The sequence below is a fragment of the Apodemus sylvaticus genome, chromosome 17, assembly GCF_947179515.1.
Source record: "Apodemus sylvaticus chromosome 17, mApoSyl1.1, whole genome shotgun sequence".
NCBI lineage: Eukaryota > Metazoa > Chordata > Mammalia > Rodentia > Muridae > Apodemus > Apodemus sylvaticus.
The window spans coordinates 42884250-42899754 of NC_067488.1; the positions used below are offsets into that span (position 1 = coordinate 42884250).

Genomic DNA, 15505 nt, shown 5'->3' on the forward strand with positions numbered 1-15505 from the left:
ACCTCTAGAGGAGCAGCCAGTGTTCCTAACCACTGAGCCATCTCACTAGCCCCTGCTGTCCAGGTTTTAAGCACAATGTCATTGTCCCAAGAAGCTCATATAGTCTAGGAGGGACTGGGAGAGACATGGTGCTAGGGATGCACCCAGCTGAGGGCATGCAGGGTCTACGGAGCAGAGACTTCGTAAGGCCCAGGGGATGTAGTATGGAGGCTTTTGGGTGACAGGCATGGAGCCCAGAGTGGGTGGGATCGCTAGAGTGTCCCTTGGTAGAACTGGCCAGTCTAGTGGGTCCTGAGAACGACAACCTGTGCTGAGGGTCTCTAAGCTCTGGGCCCATAGGGTCTGTCTGCCATTTCTCAAATAGGGACTGAGGCTGAGGAGGAGGGTCTGTCTGAGAAGGGATGGGGGGGGGACTCTCAGGGAGTTAGGTACCCTTTTTTGGACTCTTACAAATTTAAGAGGCCTACCACTGGGCTTTGTCTGGGCCCTGTGGAGGAAGCCGCTGCCCTGGGTAGAGAGGCCTGCTGTGATGGCGTTCATTTCCACAGGCTCACAGCCCCATGTAGCCGGCTCTCACCTCCGGACTCTGGAGACCTTCCTTTCAGACCCGGCTCCCACTGGATGGCCTGCTCAGCCGTGGGTACGACGGCCTGGGCTCTGGTCATCAGCAGAGTCTACCACAGAGCTTCCAGGTTGTCTCTGCCCAGCCTCTCCTCGTCTGTCACTGACTGTGTCCTGGAGTCATGATGTCAGTATCTTCTAAGGGCTTGGCTTGGCCACAGCAGAGGGCTCGCGGGTGCTAGGCAGGAAGCTGGCAGTGATTACAGTTTTGTTTTGTTTAATTTTGAATCTAGATTTTTCTTTCAAGTGAAAAAATGGTATACAACCAAGCTCTCTCAGGGTAGGGGCAGGGCTGTTCTGGGGGCGGAGGCAGGGAGAATGGCTCAAAGTCACTTCTTGGGTTTGGCTGACACCATCCGAAAGAACGAGAGTTGTCTGGTGGCAAATTCCCGGATGCCGGGTTCTGGGTCCCTTTTGAGGTCCTTAAAGGCTTCAGGAGAGAAAGGACAAGTCAGAGGTGACCCTGGCTTGGGAGTAACCCTCCACCCCCCAACTGCAGTTCCATCTGGGTAGGAGGCTAAGAGGGCTCTTTCCACCCATTGACCAGCATGGGGTGCCTTGGTGGGGTGTGGTCTGTTCAGGAGGTCCGGGTCCCTGTCTGTGCCACCATCTGAGACGGCCATGCGGCAGGAAGCTGGGAGCTATGGAGACAGGTCCAAGGTGTGGGCCACTTACTGGAGAATAACAGCCTGATGTCCTTGTCATTTAGCATCTGTGACACAGCCTGGGGTTGGTTGCAAGTGGTGTACCCTGTGCAAGATGGAGGGAGAGACCTGGCTGTTGTATGGTGGCTGCTCAGTCCCACACCCTCCTTCCCACCCCTGTGGGGGGTGGGCTGGGCGAACCGAGAACTTCAGGCCTGGCCCATGCTGCCCACCTATAAAAAGAGCTGCCCAGGTCTTGATGTGGCGGTGACAGCTGTGCAGGTAGTTGATGGCCTGTGACAGGTGGATGCTGAACTCCTCCTGGCTGTGGGTCATCTGGCCAGAGGAGAGCTCGCCTGTCACTTCCCTGGGACAGGGAGTCCGTGGGGGTGCAGCTATCTCAGGCCCCCACTACTGACCCTGCACCCTGGCCCCTCACCAGGCAGGTCCAGAGGAAGTGGCGGGCACTGAGGCCGGTCTCCCAGGCTAGCGTGCAGAACAGGGTGTACCGTGGTTGCCAACGGAGCAGCACAGCACAGCGGTAGAATGCGAACTTGGCCTGCTGCGGAGACAGCCATAGGAGGGGTCACCCACTACCCATGTGTGACTGAGCTCCGGGGTTTCCCGCTCCTGAGACCGCAGCCGCAATAAGCAGGTCAGCAGCCTGCTGTGCTGGTGTCTGGGAAGCTGCTCCCACCCTAGGGTCACAGTGCCCTGTGGAAGACCCGGCTCCATCTGAGCTTGCCAGGGAGCTGGCTGCTGATGTCCCCTCCCTGATGTCAGGGACTCCAGAGAGTGGCGCATGGTAGGGCGGGCTGTATCCATGCATCAGCAGGTACACTCTTTGCCCAGATCCCACCACACTCTGCTGTTGCTGGCAGACCCACAGATCTGGCGGGCTGAATATGGCAGTGTGTGGAGGGGTCGGTGATCCGGGGAGCCCTGAGGGTGGTCTGACCTGGCTGCCCTGTCCCTTTGCCAAGGCGAAAGGCTTGCAGGTTGGCACTGACCGTGACGACAGCTGGACACTGGTCTTTCAGGTGCAGGAGCAAAGGCACCATGCTCTGGCATACTTGAGTCCTCAGGTTGCTCTGCTCCCTGTCTGCCACCGTTGCCACCAGATCCCCAAATAGTGCCATAGCTGCTGCTCGAACTTTGTCCTGTTCCTAGGACGCGGGAACTTAGATAGGTTCTACTGCTTTCTAGGTCGAGAGTCCTTATTTCTTCGGACTCTGTCAGGCTCAGGGACCCAGGGTAAGGTCGGTTCTCCTCCCCTGGACTCAGGCTTTCTTTCAGACAAAGCCTCAGGCCATCCTCACACGGAATTACCTTGTCCTTTGGTGCCCACTGTCACCCTGACCATGAAGGTGACTTATTCCCCATATCCTAGTTGGAGGAGGCAGTCATTTTGGACCTGTCTGAGTGGTCTGTAGTAGGCCAGGACCCAGAGCAGTTGTACAAGTGTGACGGGCACTCTCTCAGCTCTGAAGAGCACTACCTGGTGGACACCTGGCTAGTGGGCTCACAGCTTGGCAGCTGCCTTGGGTTCAGTGTCCAGATGCAGTGAGAAGGCAGAAGGGGTCCTGGGGCCCAAGGGAGGTGTGGGAAGGGTCCAGGAAAATACACCCCAGCCATGCCTGGCTCTATTCTCACGTCATCAAAGAAGTGGCGGGCGTTGATGGCGATGCTGAGACTCTGTGCCCCTGCGCCCTGTGTGCCCAGGCGGTGCAGCACATCCGAGACCATGCCCATGATGCCAACCACCACTGCCTCGTTCTTTTGGAAGAAGCCATTGAGGAAGGCTGGCAGCTGACCCTGGAGCAGGCTTTCCTATGGGAAAGGTAGCGGGTGCTGGGTGGAAGGCTCAGGTCTGCCCCCTTCACCTGGCCTCATCTGGGGAACCTGACCTGAGCCTCTGCCCCTGTCTTGCCCTTGAGTCTGGGGTCTAGTCTGGTTGGATGGGGTTAGTGAAGAGATGGACTAGTGGAAGGATAGAGGGTTGGGTAAGTCTGTCAAGAGATGGACTAGTGGAAGGATGGAGGGTTGGGTAAGTCTATGGGCAGATGGATGACTCCATACATGTATGTATGTATGTATGTATGTATGTATGTATGTATGTATGTATGAATGAGCAGGTGGATAGGTGGGTGGGTTAACAGTTGAGGAGAGAGTGCCACATTGCCTTTACCCACCCCATTATTAAGCACCCTCTGTGCTACATGTAGTACAAAGGGCTTTGCTGACCATGGTCACTCTAATGGTTGGACTTGCCTTAACCATGTGCAGACCTCTAAGTCTAATTGGCATTGGAGTGAAACAGGCTGATAGTCCAGGATATTTTGGAGCCTCATTAGAATTTTATTTCTGTGGCATCTCCGCAATCACATTTTTCTCTGTGTGCCTGTCACTCCCTAGGGTAGATGAGTGGACACTTCTCTACTAGGAAGAACACATCCACCTTTCTCAGTCTCTCTATCAGATGGAGTTCACTGGCTAGCTCAGAGGGGCCTGGCCTTGAGAGGGTGCTGCTACTGTTTGTGATGGCTGACGGCAGTGGCTTGAAGGCTGACCGTGCCCAGCATAATGACCGTGACCACCACTGGTCTTATCAGCCCTGCCTGTCACACAAAGCAGGTTCAATTTCCATCCCATTTCACAGATGAGAATGCTGAGTACTAAACAGGCCTTGTCACTAGAGTCTGGCAAGGGGTTTATCCAGGGCCTCAGGTCTTGCTCATTACAGAGTTCTCTGTAGTGAGGGAGGTGTCAGGAATCCTAGGCTCTGAACAGGTGTGGGGGGGGTGCAGAATGAGGGAAGGGCAGGTCCCCCAAAGGCATCATCGCAGTCTTTCTTGCCCCAAGCTGTCCATGTGGAGTATGGTTTGCTATGGTGAGAATGTAGGGCTCTTAGTCGGGAATAGAAAATTGAAGGGTAAGGACACATGACTCTCAAGGGGAACTGTCTCTGTGCAGGGTGAAAGGTACTTTTTCCATTGGGCCTCTGGAGTTGTGAAGGAGAGTTTGTCCCTTCCCATGGTAAGGAGACTTGTTTCTGGAAGACAGGAGAGTCCTCTCCTAAATGTCCGCTTCTGAAGAGTAGGAAGCTGAGACTCCGAGAGGGAAGGTCAGTGTCCCAAGTGACAGCTAGTGACAGAGCTAGGGTCCCGACCCACTGGGCCTTGCCCACCCTTGATGCGTGGGGCTACACGTCCCTCTGGCTCTCACCTTCTCCGGGTGGAAGAGTATGTTCCCAAGGCCCTGCAGGCTGGCCACGCGGATCTCAGAGCTGGGGTCCTGGAGGCTTTGAGCCAGTACAGTCAGGGCAGCCTGTTTAGAAAGCACCTCCAACAGGGCAGGGCTATAGAGGAACTGGGGGCCCCGGAGAGCAAGGTGGCCTCAGGCTCGGCCTTCTCTTGGTTAGCCTACATCTTTGTTGGGGGCTCTGAGCCCGTGCAGGGCTTGGGGGGAGGATGGTTGGCTAGTATCCTCAAGGTAACGGGGTTGAGAAGCATCTGAACCTTTTCAATGGTCAAACCCTTCTAGGTATGGCTGGCAGAGCTGAGGCCCAAAGAGGTTGTTGAGCTAGTCTGAAGCCAGCTTACACTCTCAGTAGGCTCACGAAACATATGAAAACAGGGCCCCAGGAAGAACAGCTCACAAATCCTTCTGGTGGAGGGGGAGGGGGAGGGGGCACAAGACCCTTTGTTTGGCTTAGTCCCTTCAAAGCTCTGCCTTTGCCAGAGCCTTTGGTGGTGAAGTGGCCACATCCAAGCTCTTGTTGAACTATAATCCTTGCAGCTCAAGGCTCTGTCAAGGGTGGGGGTAGGTGGGGCCTGAGTTAGATGTGAGCAGGACAATGCCACACCTGAATATGATCTGACGAGTCCTTACCCAGGGCACGTTACCTCTGCTTGGGTCACTGTGGGCAGGGAAGGGTGGAGAGAGAGGCCCTCAGCTATAGGCTGAGAGGCTTCAGAAGTCTCTGCAGACCTGGAAGGGGTGAGTCTGGGCAGCTGTCCCCACAGGGTGTGTCAGGTGGGCCATCTTGTCTGGGGTTGGGGTGGGTGGAGGCGGGGACACAGGCTACATGGGACCCTTGCCCCGTCCCTGCCCTACCTCAACGAGGAGCAGGATGGCTGTCTTCCTTTCTCGCTCCTGCGGGCTCTGCAGGTTGGGTAGCAAGTAGCCAAGGACTGCCTTGATCTGTGTGCAGTGGTTCTGCACCATGGCCCTGGGGGCAGGGCCTGGTTTGTGGTTACCGCCCACGAGTATATACCTTCTACCACCTCCCAGGCTGGCCAGGCTGGCCAGGCAGGTCCATCCCAATATGATGGAGTAGGCATGAGTCTGTGGTCTCCTCTCCCAGGTGCCAGGCCTGGGCTACGCATGGGGAAGGCAGAGGAGGAACAGCTAGCCCTTGTTCCTGAGGTCCCAGGACAGGGTGGATCTCGGGGAAGAGTCAGCACCAGGTGTGTGGTGTGTGCCTCTTGTGTTCTAGAGTGTTATAAGCACACACGGACGTCCAAGGGACTTTAGGCTGCCCTCAGTGGCCTCAAATGATCCAGAAGGCTCAATGGTATGGCTCGCTGTGGTCCATATGTCCAGCCTCCCCTTCCCTCGCCCCACTAGTACCTGGCAAGGAGTCCCACGGCCTGTGGATAGGTGTGGACGGAGGTGAAGTATTCCCACGCACTCTGCAGTTCCAGGTGAGCGAAGTCGTGCCAGTGTCCTGTGGTGGACAGCAGGCTCTTCAGGGCCTCCAGTGATATGCTGCAGCCAAGCAGAGAGGCCAGGCTCTACCCAGAGCTGCAAAGGCCACCTGAGCCGTCTCCTGCTCTTGGGATGGGATGGGTGTGTGTGTGTGTGTGTGTGGTGTTGGACTCTCTCAGCTCTGGAGAGAGGGTGGGCCAGGGTGAGGAGGGCTGTGCTGAGATTATGAAACCTCAAAACCCACCCCGGGTGACACACCTCCTCCAACAAGGCCACTCCTCCTAAATGTTCCCAAACAATTCTACCAAATGTCTGACTGCTATGGAGGCCATTTTCAGGCAACCCATCACAGTGGGAAGCCAATCATTGCTTCTGGAGCAGGTAGAGTCCGAGGCTCCTCCAGTGTCTACTGAACACAGGCAGAAAGCTGGGGAATGCAGGTCCGTCCACGAAGCCCAGGGTGGCCTGGCTCCTTGACTGTCATTCCCTCTCCTCTCCCTTAATGGCACGATCTCCCGTGACCACAATCAGCAGACCCAGAGAGAGACACGAGGGGAGAACTGGGAGCTGTTCATTTATTTGGGGGAGGGGCATGTAAACAAAGACTTTTGAAGCCTTTGGAGGGTGAGTAGGGGCTGTTGGGGTGGAGGGAGGTACAGCATTGGGCGGGGTCAGGGTGCCGAGGATGCATCATTTGCATAAGGAGGAATTAGCGCTTGCTGGGTCTGACCTTAAAAGAAGAGGGGAAGTTTAACCAGGATGCAACCATGTGACTTCCTAGGTGTGGGAAATGTGTGTGTGTGTGTGGGCTCATTCCACTTCCTATCACTCTCGAGACAAGACTGCAACGAGACACAACTTGACCCCACTCCTGCTCCAGACCGGCTCCTCCTGGTTCCTCCCGGTTCCATGGTACCACGGCCTCACACTTGACCGTCCCCACGTCCCCACCGTGTCCTGGTTGCTGGGAATGCAGGAGCCTGATGCAGGGGTGCTGTGCCTCAGGGCTGTCTACTAGATCAGCACCATTTCAGGGCAGCTTTGCAAACCCCAGTGTCAGAGGCTAGAATTCCATTCGGAAAGACCTGATGGTGCCAACTTACAGGCCCCCTGGCCGAACTCTTATCTCCAGCTGGCATTAAAACGCAATATCTTCTATATCACTGGTCACACCTACAGAGGGATGGCGAATTTCAGAAGAGGGTGGGAGGGTATCAGATTCATTTTGTGACCCTCTCGAATCTTCTAGTCTTGGGGCATCTCGGGTCCATATGACAGTTTATTCTTTTTGGGTGATTTGTCCTCGTGGCCACAGCATGGCTTCAGAAAGATGACCATCAAACACTGTTGGGAATCCCAGCCTGATTCCAGGAGAAAATGACCGATCTCCAGAGATCTACAGCTCTTTCTCCCCTGTCCACAACTCCCCAATGGCCATCTCAAGTTTTTGCGTCCTTGAAAGCAGTGGAGAAGAGTCGTCGAGAAGATACCTGCACCATAGGGCAGTCAGTCCCCTGACCATCCAGGCCACATTATCTCTTCTTCAGACTTTCCACATTCCAACATCCCAGTGATGGCCAGACATAGTGAGACTCTATTCACCTGCTGTGGTCCTTAAGGGACAGAGGCTTCTCTGAAAGAAGAAGGCCTGTGTGCCTCCAGAGGGCTGGCCAGACACCAGCATACACAGCCAATGCCCTGAATGCCTCTTTTTTCTTTTTGATAAATAGATGATGTATATGGTGTGTGCGCATGAGCACGTGTGTATGTGCGTCCATGCATGTGCCTGTGTTTGCATCTGTGTGAACGTAGTTATGATCATGCTACACTATATATGTGGTCAGAGACAACCACAGGGTGCCAGTCCTTATCTTCCACCTCGAGACAGGTTCACTGCTGTGTATGTCAGGCTAGCTGGCTCACAGGAATTCTCCTGTTTCCGTCTCTCTTCTCATTGTAGGATTTACAGATCTGTGCTTGTGTGTCCAGTAGCAGGATTCAAACTGAGGTCCTTAGGTTTGTTAAGCCAGTGCTTTACCCAGTGAGCCATTTTTCCTAGCCCCTTATTTCTTAATTGAGGTAAAGTGCAGTTCCAGTTGCAGTTTGCCATTATAGTTAATTTTAATTAAGTATGAGTCAGTGGCGGTAAGCTGTACTGCAACCGTAGCATAGCCGTAATAACCTTTACTATCTCCCAACTTCTCAGATGCAAACTTTCCCATTAAACCTTGACTCCTGCCCCAACCTTAGCCCTAGCCCCAGCCCCGCCCCAACTCTAGCCTCAGCCTCAGCCCCGCCCCAATCCTAGCCCCAGCCCCGCCCCAACCCTAGCCTCAGCCCCACCCAAATTCTAGCCCTAGCCCCGCCCCAACCCTAGCCCAGCCCCAACTTTAGCCCCAGCCCCGCCCCAACTCTAGCCTCAGCCCCACCCAAATTCTAGCCCTAGCCCCACTCCATCTCTAGCCCCAGCCCCGCCCCACCTCTAGCCCCAGCCCCACCCCATCTCTAGCCCCAGCCCCGCTCCATTTCTAGCCCCAGGCCCAACCCTGCCCCAACTCTAGTCCCAGCCCCGCCCCATCTCTAGCCCCAACCCCGCTACAATCCCAGGCCTGCCCCAACCCTAGACCCAACCCCGCCCCAACCCTGGCCCCAGCCCCTTTATGCCTTTGACTCCACAGTGGTAGAATCCTTTAATTCTTGTTAGGATCTCACGCATCCCAGGTTCGCTTTGAGTTTGCTCTGTAGCTGCTGGGATCACAGCGCTGTACCACCTCGTTCAGCTGTTTTCTGTGTGATGACTGGCTCGTGTCACTCAGGGGAATGTCCTCCAGGCTCATCCACGATTTTCCATGTGTCAGAATTTCCCTTTAATTTGGAGTATTGTCTCTGATGGGCCGTCTTGGTTGGATTTATAAGCATCTTAGAAAATTAGCACATGCCTCTAGGTGCTGTGGTTCCTTCTGGCATACCACCCCTCTCTGCTTCTTGTCTTGGGGCTGAGGCCCATTAACTAAACCCTGCAAAGCCATGGGCCAAAGAGAATTCCTTCTTTAAGTTGCTTTCTGGGTATTCGAACAAAGCAGTGAGAAAGTAACTAATATAATATCTCATTGTCTGGATGGGTCACATTCTGTCCATCTGTCAGTCTGTCTGTCCCCGACTTGGCACATTTCCAGTTCGGGCCACTGTGAATAGTGTCTGTCAGTAAGTTTCTCTGTATGCCCCAGGCTGGCCTGGTACCCACGAGCCTTCTGACATGACAAGCAGATGCCATCACACCTCATGTTACAGTTGGCTTCTCTGAGGTCCATACAGCTGCTCCATCTCGCTATGTTCCTTCACACTGCTACCAAGCACCCTGGGATTTCTTCCTCCTCCATTTTCCTTTTTTCCCCTTCCATTTAAAGATAAGATCTTGCTATGTAGCTCAGGCTAGCCTCAAGCTCTTTCTATGAGGCTAGCCTCGAACTCAGGACCTTCCTGGTTCAGGTGTGGAGCTGAGTGCTGAGTTACGTGTGCCCGCACACTCGCTTCTGTATCACTAATCTTTGTCTCTTGGTTCAGCAGGGCGAAGGCCAACAGCAAGGCCAGGATGAGAGAGAGTTGGAAATAGAGAAACGACATGTGTCATGAGTAGGGGAGTAAGTAAGCAAGAAGTCCTCTGAGAGGCAGGGAATGGGCATAGCTGAAAAACAGCCTGGGTGGGGGAAGTTTCCAGAGCATGAGTATTTGTGAGTCAGAGTAGTCCCACACCTGGTAAAGGCATGCTCTGCCCAAAGCCACTCCTGAGTATGGGGCCCAGCTGAGCTGAACAGAACATCAGGAGCCTCCCATGTCAAGGCTCGCCTGCCCTGCCACCCAGTGTTCTGGGCCATCCATCCCAAGGACAAGCCACAGCCACTCATACACTCACCAGTGCGGTGGTTCACACATCTTCAGCACCCCCTTTTGCTCTCCACAGTACCAGTCAACCTGGCACAAGGTGTCAGGTTCTAGACTGTGCTATACCTCACCGATGCCACCTACCCTTTGAGACTGAAAGAATGCCAACCAGCTTCCCCGAATTCCCACTGTCACCCTGTTCATGTGGCTGCTGGGTAGCCTGCCTATGACTGGGCCCCTTTGGTTGGTCCCAGTCAGGCTGCTTTCCTCTGGGGTGAGAGGCCCAAGTCTCGTTCAGCTTGCGGTAGATATGGGAACCATACCCTAGTCAGTCAGGGTCTTAAATGTTTCCATAGGTTCAGGGATGGATATGTGTAAATCTGGACAAATCAGAGCTCATGGACTCTACCCAGGGTATGTTTCAGGGCCTTTGGGGGCTTGGACTACCCCTAGGTCCTACGTGCAGAGTGGCCAGTGAAAACAGGGAGCTGAGGTAGAGAAGGATGCACCTTGGGCTTTCCACACACAGGGAAAGTCACCCATGAGCCGAGGTGGGACCTTCCTGGGGTGTGGAAACGGACATTCCTGCCTTCTAGAACCTTCCATCCACAGGGCAGAGACAACAAGCCAGCAAAGGAGCAGAGATATCTGTTGGTAGATGTTGAGGGCAGGGTCATGTGGGGTAGGGGCTGAGGCAGGCGCTGCTGTTCATAGGGGTGACTGTGGAGGCCTTGACAGGACTGCCTCTTGCCTAGAGGGGCGTCAGGGCCTCTGCTGGTCTGTGTGTATGCTGAGGGGAGGGATTGCATGTCCTGGACCCATCGCAAGCAGCACATGGATCAAGAACAGGCTGAGGAGTGGGCCACTACTGTCCATGACATTACACAGAGATAAACCATAGACCCTGATAGGTGACTCTCAGGTGAGCAGAGTTCTGAAGGCCGCAGGTGTTGGGGAAAGAGAAGGAGGGAGAAACAGAAGGGAGGAAGCCGCCATCTTTGCAATTCTCCCCAGCTCGCTCGGGGAGGAGAATGTTTTCTTAGCTTATTAGGGAAGATTCATGTATTTTGCATGGTTGATGTGAATAAAAAAGAGATTTTGTGCATATTGGAATTCAGAGGCAATGTAAAAAGTGACATTTTTTTTCCTTCCATGACATGCCTCAGGGAGAGCTGTTAAAACTGACAAATTGCACGAAGCACATCGTCACAGAGACAAATGAAAAGAGTGAGCCCCAGTGGGTTTTAAAGACTTGCATATTGGATTTTGGGTAATAGGACCAGGCACCAAGGGAAGCCCAGGGGAAGTCTACTGTGGCAGGATGGAATGTCCTTGAAATCCTGCTCAGGTGGGTTGAGGAGTGGGCCATTACTGTCCATGACATTACACAGAGACAAACCACAATCCACTCAGGTAGCCACAGCATTAACTAGGTGAGTGAGGGATGGATGCTCATCTGTGCTCCAGATCACTGCCTCTTGGCTAGAGAGGTGTCAGGGCCACCCTGAGCCTCTGCTGGTCCATGTGTATCTGTGGGGAGGGAGGGCTATGTCCTGGACCCATTGCAAGGAACACACGGATCAAGAACAGGTGCCCTGATGGGCAGTGGTGGTGCACATTTTAAATCCCAGCACTCAGGAGGCAGAGGCAGGTGGATCTCTGAGTTCAAGGCCAGCTTGGTCTATAGAGCAAGCTCTAGAATAGTCAGAGTTACACAGAGAAACCCTGTTTTGAAAAAAAAAAAGCAAAAAAGAAAGAAAAAAGGAAAAGAATGTTCTCTGTGTCATAACTGAGTAGCTGTGTCCAGGGACCCTTGTTTGATACGTGTCTATGTGGTCTGGTACCCTCCTAGGGGGGCAAAGAAAGCAGATGCAACACCTGTCTTTGGGACAGTTTGTGCTGGCTGCTATCCTGGCCCTGGAGGGAATTTGGGATCCTGACTATTATGAGATAATTGTCTGTACTGGCTGGTTTTGTGTGTCAACAGGCCAGGGAGTCATCAGAGAGAAAGGAGCCTTCCTTGAGGAAATGCCTCCATGAGATCCAGCTGTAAGGCATTTTATCAATTAGTGATCAATGGGGGAGGGACCCTTGTGGGTGGTGCCATCCCTGGGCTGGTGGTCCTAGGTTCTATAAGAGAGCAAGCTGAGCAAGTTAGGGGAACAAGCCAGCAGGCAGCACCTTGCATGGCCTCTGCATCAGCTCCGGGCTCTAGGTTTCAGCCCTGCTTGAGTTCTGGTCTTGACTTCCTCCAGTCATGGACCATGGGTCTGAAAGTGTAAGCCAAATTAACCCTGTCTTTCCCAACTTGCTTTTTGGTCAGTGTTTTTGTCGTAGCAATAGAGACTCTAAGACATTTCCCTTTTAAAACAGATGTGCTAGAGATACTTCCTCTGCCCCCAACCATACGGTGGAGATTAAGTTATTAATGTGGCCTGAACTCAGTGATTGGTGTCCTTATAAGAAGTGGACATTAGCCTAGAAGTGGTGGCACATGCCTTTAATTCCAGCACTCAGGAGGCAGAGGCAGAGGCAGAGGCAGAGGCAGAGGCAGAGGCAGAGGCAGAGGCAGAGGCAGAGGCAGAGGCAGAGGCAGAGGCAGAGGCAGAGGCAGAGGCAGAGGCAGAGGCAGAGGCAGAGGCAGAGGCAGAGGCAGAGGCAGAGGCAGAGACAGGTGGATCTCTATGAGTTTGAGACCAGACTGATCTAAAGATTGAGTTCCAGGACAGCCAGGGCTATACAGAAAAATCTTGTCTTGAAAAAAAAATAGGCATTTAGACATAGGCAGAGGACAGTTTATGGGATGGTGGAAACAGATTCAAGCTACAGTCTACCGACACATCCAGGGGACAGCACAGCTAATCAAGCAACGAAGAGCAAACCTGCAGGCCCTCTGGTTTTTGACTTCTGACTCCTGAACTGAATCGTGATATTCTGCTATCTCAGTGCCTCTGTGTGTGGGTGCACACACTTGTTTCTTGGGCAGAAAGATAACTTTGTCCTGAGCATTCTTGCTGGTGTGTGTAAGGCCGGGCAGTCAGTTGCCTATGCAGCCTTGGGCTTACCTTTGTGGGCTTGGCATGGCTGCCTCCTGGGCTTTCTGCCCCGGCTCAGGCTCTGTAGGTTGGTTCAGCTCCAGAATGTAGTGCATTTGGGCCAGATGGGCCAGGAACAGCTGGGGAAAGACATCCCTTACGGCTTTCTTGAACTCTCGTGCAAACTGTAGCTCGTGGATCGTATTCATGGCCTGTGGGAGGTGGGCGAGTACAGATCTGAAGTGCTGGGATTCAGGCCCAGGATGCTTAGTCAAAACCCACACTCTATCACATCCCTCCCCTCCCCTTCCGATGGCTCAAGGACCGCATCTAAGTGTTCAGGCAGCCTGCTTATGCCACCTGTGCAGTTTCCACTAGCGGCTCTGGACCTGCTGCTCTGGTGCTCCCCAAATGGTGCTCCCTGGCCCGTGCTCTTTAGCTGATGTTCTGTAGCCAGATGTGCTTCTTTCAACCCATGATTTTCCAACCTGTATATCAGCCTAAGTATCACCCGCATTCTCAGTCTGTGGGTCGATGTCTGTCTAGGGGGAATTTGGGTGTGGGGAGACAGCTGTGTGCTCTGAGCTACCACTTTGGACTCTGAGAAAATTCTACATGGAGTTCGGCTATTGTGTGGCAAGCGTCTAGCCAAAGAAGACAGGTGTAGATATGACCACCTTAGCAGGTGTCCTGTCTAGGGTGGGAAATAAGGTGTGGGCCAATGGAGAAAACTGGAGAGAGGCTCCTGCAGTGTTGCTGTCAACAGCATGGCTCCTCCAGAGTCTCTGACGCCAATATGGGGCATGGCTTTGAGCCCCAAACTCCAGGCTTCTGTTTGTGCATTGTCAAAGGCCCCTCCCCTCCAAGGCTATCTCATTCAGTCTCCTTAGCAGTCCTATGGGAAGACCCTCCCGACTTCCTTGCTGAGGGCTCAGAGTCCCGAGCCAGGTCATTGGGAACTGAACCTGGAGACAAGGACTGTGAGTGAGGTCAATCTATGAGCTGGGTTGCCCCATGCCCTTCTCCTCCAGATCGGGAGTAGACTGGGTATCAGTCTGCTTCCCTGAAGCCTGGCACACTGATCTGTGTGCTCACACAGTTGTCTGCCAGGGATGGGGTCAGAAACTCACAGCCAGTGAACGCAAGTAGGGCTTCTCGTCGGGACAGGAGCTGCTGTCCTCGACACTCGGGGGAGGAGGCCTCTTCTGCAGCCAAGCCAGCAGCACAGTCAGAATCAGGTAGCTTGCAGGCTGTTCAGCGCCCAGGGCCCTCCACAGGCGAAAGGCGTTGCTGTGGATAGAGGGACACAGTAAGTGCCATGCTGTAGTCCGAGTCTGCTTGACTGGGTCAGTAGGCTCTTTGCCTAGGGCCCCAGTGGAAGGCAGAGTGACCCCATGTTTTCTTTGCAGGGAGGAGGGTACTGAAGTTTACAGAGAAAGGCTTGCTCAGATCATGGCCCTGTCAGTATGCAGGCGCTGATCCTGTAGCCACCTGAGGCTCAGGGCAGGGAGGGCAGATAAGGGCTGTCCCGAGAGGGAACTAGGACGTTTTCTGCCTTGCCCTGATATTCTTTGGGCTAGAATGCTGGTTGGGCTTTATGGGGCAAGACCAGGAAGATGAGTGGTCTCATAAACGTCAAGGCAGACCCAAGGTGGCCACCCTTAAGGTCCTGCGAAAACCACTCCAGTCCCAGATGACACTTGCTAGGTATGCCCAGAGATTCCAGGAGTCTTCTACAGCGTGGCCACAGGATGGCGGCATCAAGAGGCCAGAGTGAGTGAGTTTTCCCTGAGACCCTGGAGGGCTCACCGGGGCTTCTGTCTCCTCCTGCCCCTGACACCTTTATGTTAGGCAGCAGCCTTTGAAGGCAACATCTTTCAGGGGAGCAAGACATGTAGAACTACCAAAAATTCTTGATGTCTTAGAAGTGACAAGCCTGGTAGGTAACAGGCATATGTCGGATGCTAGGTGCGGAGGGCAAGGATGAAGTGGAGGTGGAGAAACCTAGGAGCTGATGGGGACAAGCACAGGCGGAGAGCCTGAAGGCCGATGGAAATCCAAGATGGGGGTAGTCCCAGCATGTGACATCGTTGCTATGAACAGTTTTACCTCAGCTTCAGTGGGAGAGCTACGTGAGGGCGGGCTTGGGAGCGATGGGACCAGAAAGTAAAGGAGACAGCCAGAGGCCACAAACCGACAGACTCGACAGACACTTCTCAAATGGGAGCAGTGCATGACCATGGAAGAAGACCATAGAAGATGTGGACTCTAGCAGGACGTAGTACCTGCTACCCACTGGGACAGCGTGGTCCAAGGCGTGGGCAGCATAAGCCTTGAGAAGGATGTGTAGAAACTGGGATCCACATGCCACTTTTGATGGAGTGGAAAGAGACAGAACTGCTTTGGGAAGTTGAGGTTGTTCCTGGCAGGGTTAGGTGTGATGTCATGGGAAGTCTTGGCTATTCTTCCAGGGGTTAGGTGGGGTGTGGCCACGTGGTCTTGCATTTTCACTAAGTGCACCCCCCCACACCTCCCCCAAACCAGAGAATCAAACATATGTAGTCGCCCCATGGTATCAGCAAGGGGTTGGTTTCAGAATTACCCTTGGATAAG

At 53.8% G+C, this 15505-nt stretch overlaps 1 protein-coding gene across 1 annotated transcript in view; it reads right to left on the reverse strand.

Moving 5' to 3' along the window:
* Positions 1 to 852: 852 nt before the first annotated feature.
* LOC127667339 (maestro heat-like repeat family member 5) overlaps positions 853 to 15505 on the reverse strand; it is a 61933-nt gene continuing 47280 nt past the window's right edge. The window contains exons 20-30 of the mRNA XM_052160346.1: positions 14023 to 14182; positions 12923 to 13104; positions 5898 to 6059; positions 5382 to 5496; positions 4491 to 4634; positions 2919 to 3095; positions 2276 to 2431; positions 1705 to 1827; positions 1499 to 1601; positions 1297 to 1371; positions 853 to 1051 (exon numbers count right to left, since the gene is read on the reverse strand). Of these exons, the coding sequence (XP_052016306.1) occupies positions 951 to 1051; positions 1297 to 1371; positions 1499 to 1601; positions 1705 to 1827; positions 2276 to 2431; positions 2919 to 3095; positions 4491 to 4634; positions 5382 to 5496; positions 5898 to 6059; positions 12923 to 13104; positions 14023 to 14182 (1498 nt within the window). The 3' untranslated portion in view covers positions 853 to 950. The remainder of the gene's footprint in view (positions 1052 to 1296; positions 1372 to 1498; positions 1602 to 1704; positions 1828 to 2275; positions 2432 to 2918; positions 3096 to 4490; positions 4635 to 5381; positions 5497 to 5897; positions 6060 to 12922; positions 13105 to 14022; positions 14183 to 15505) is intronic.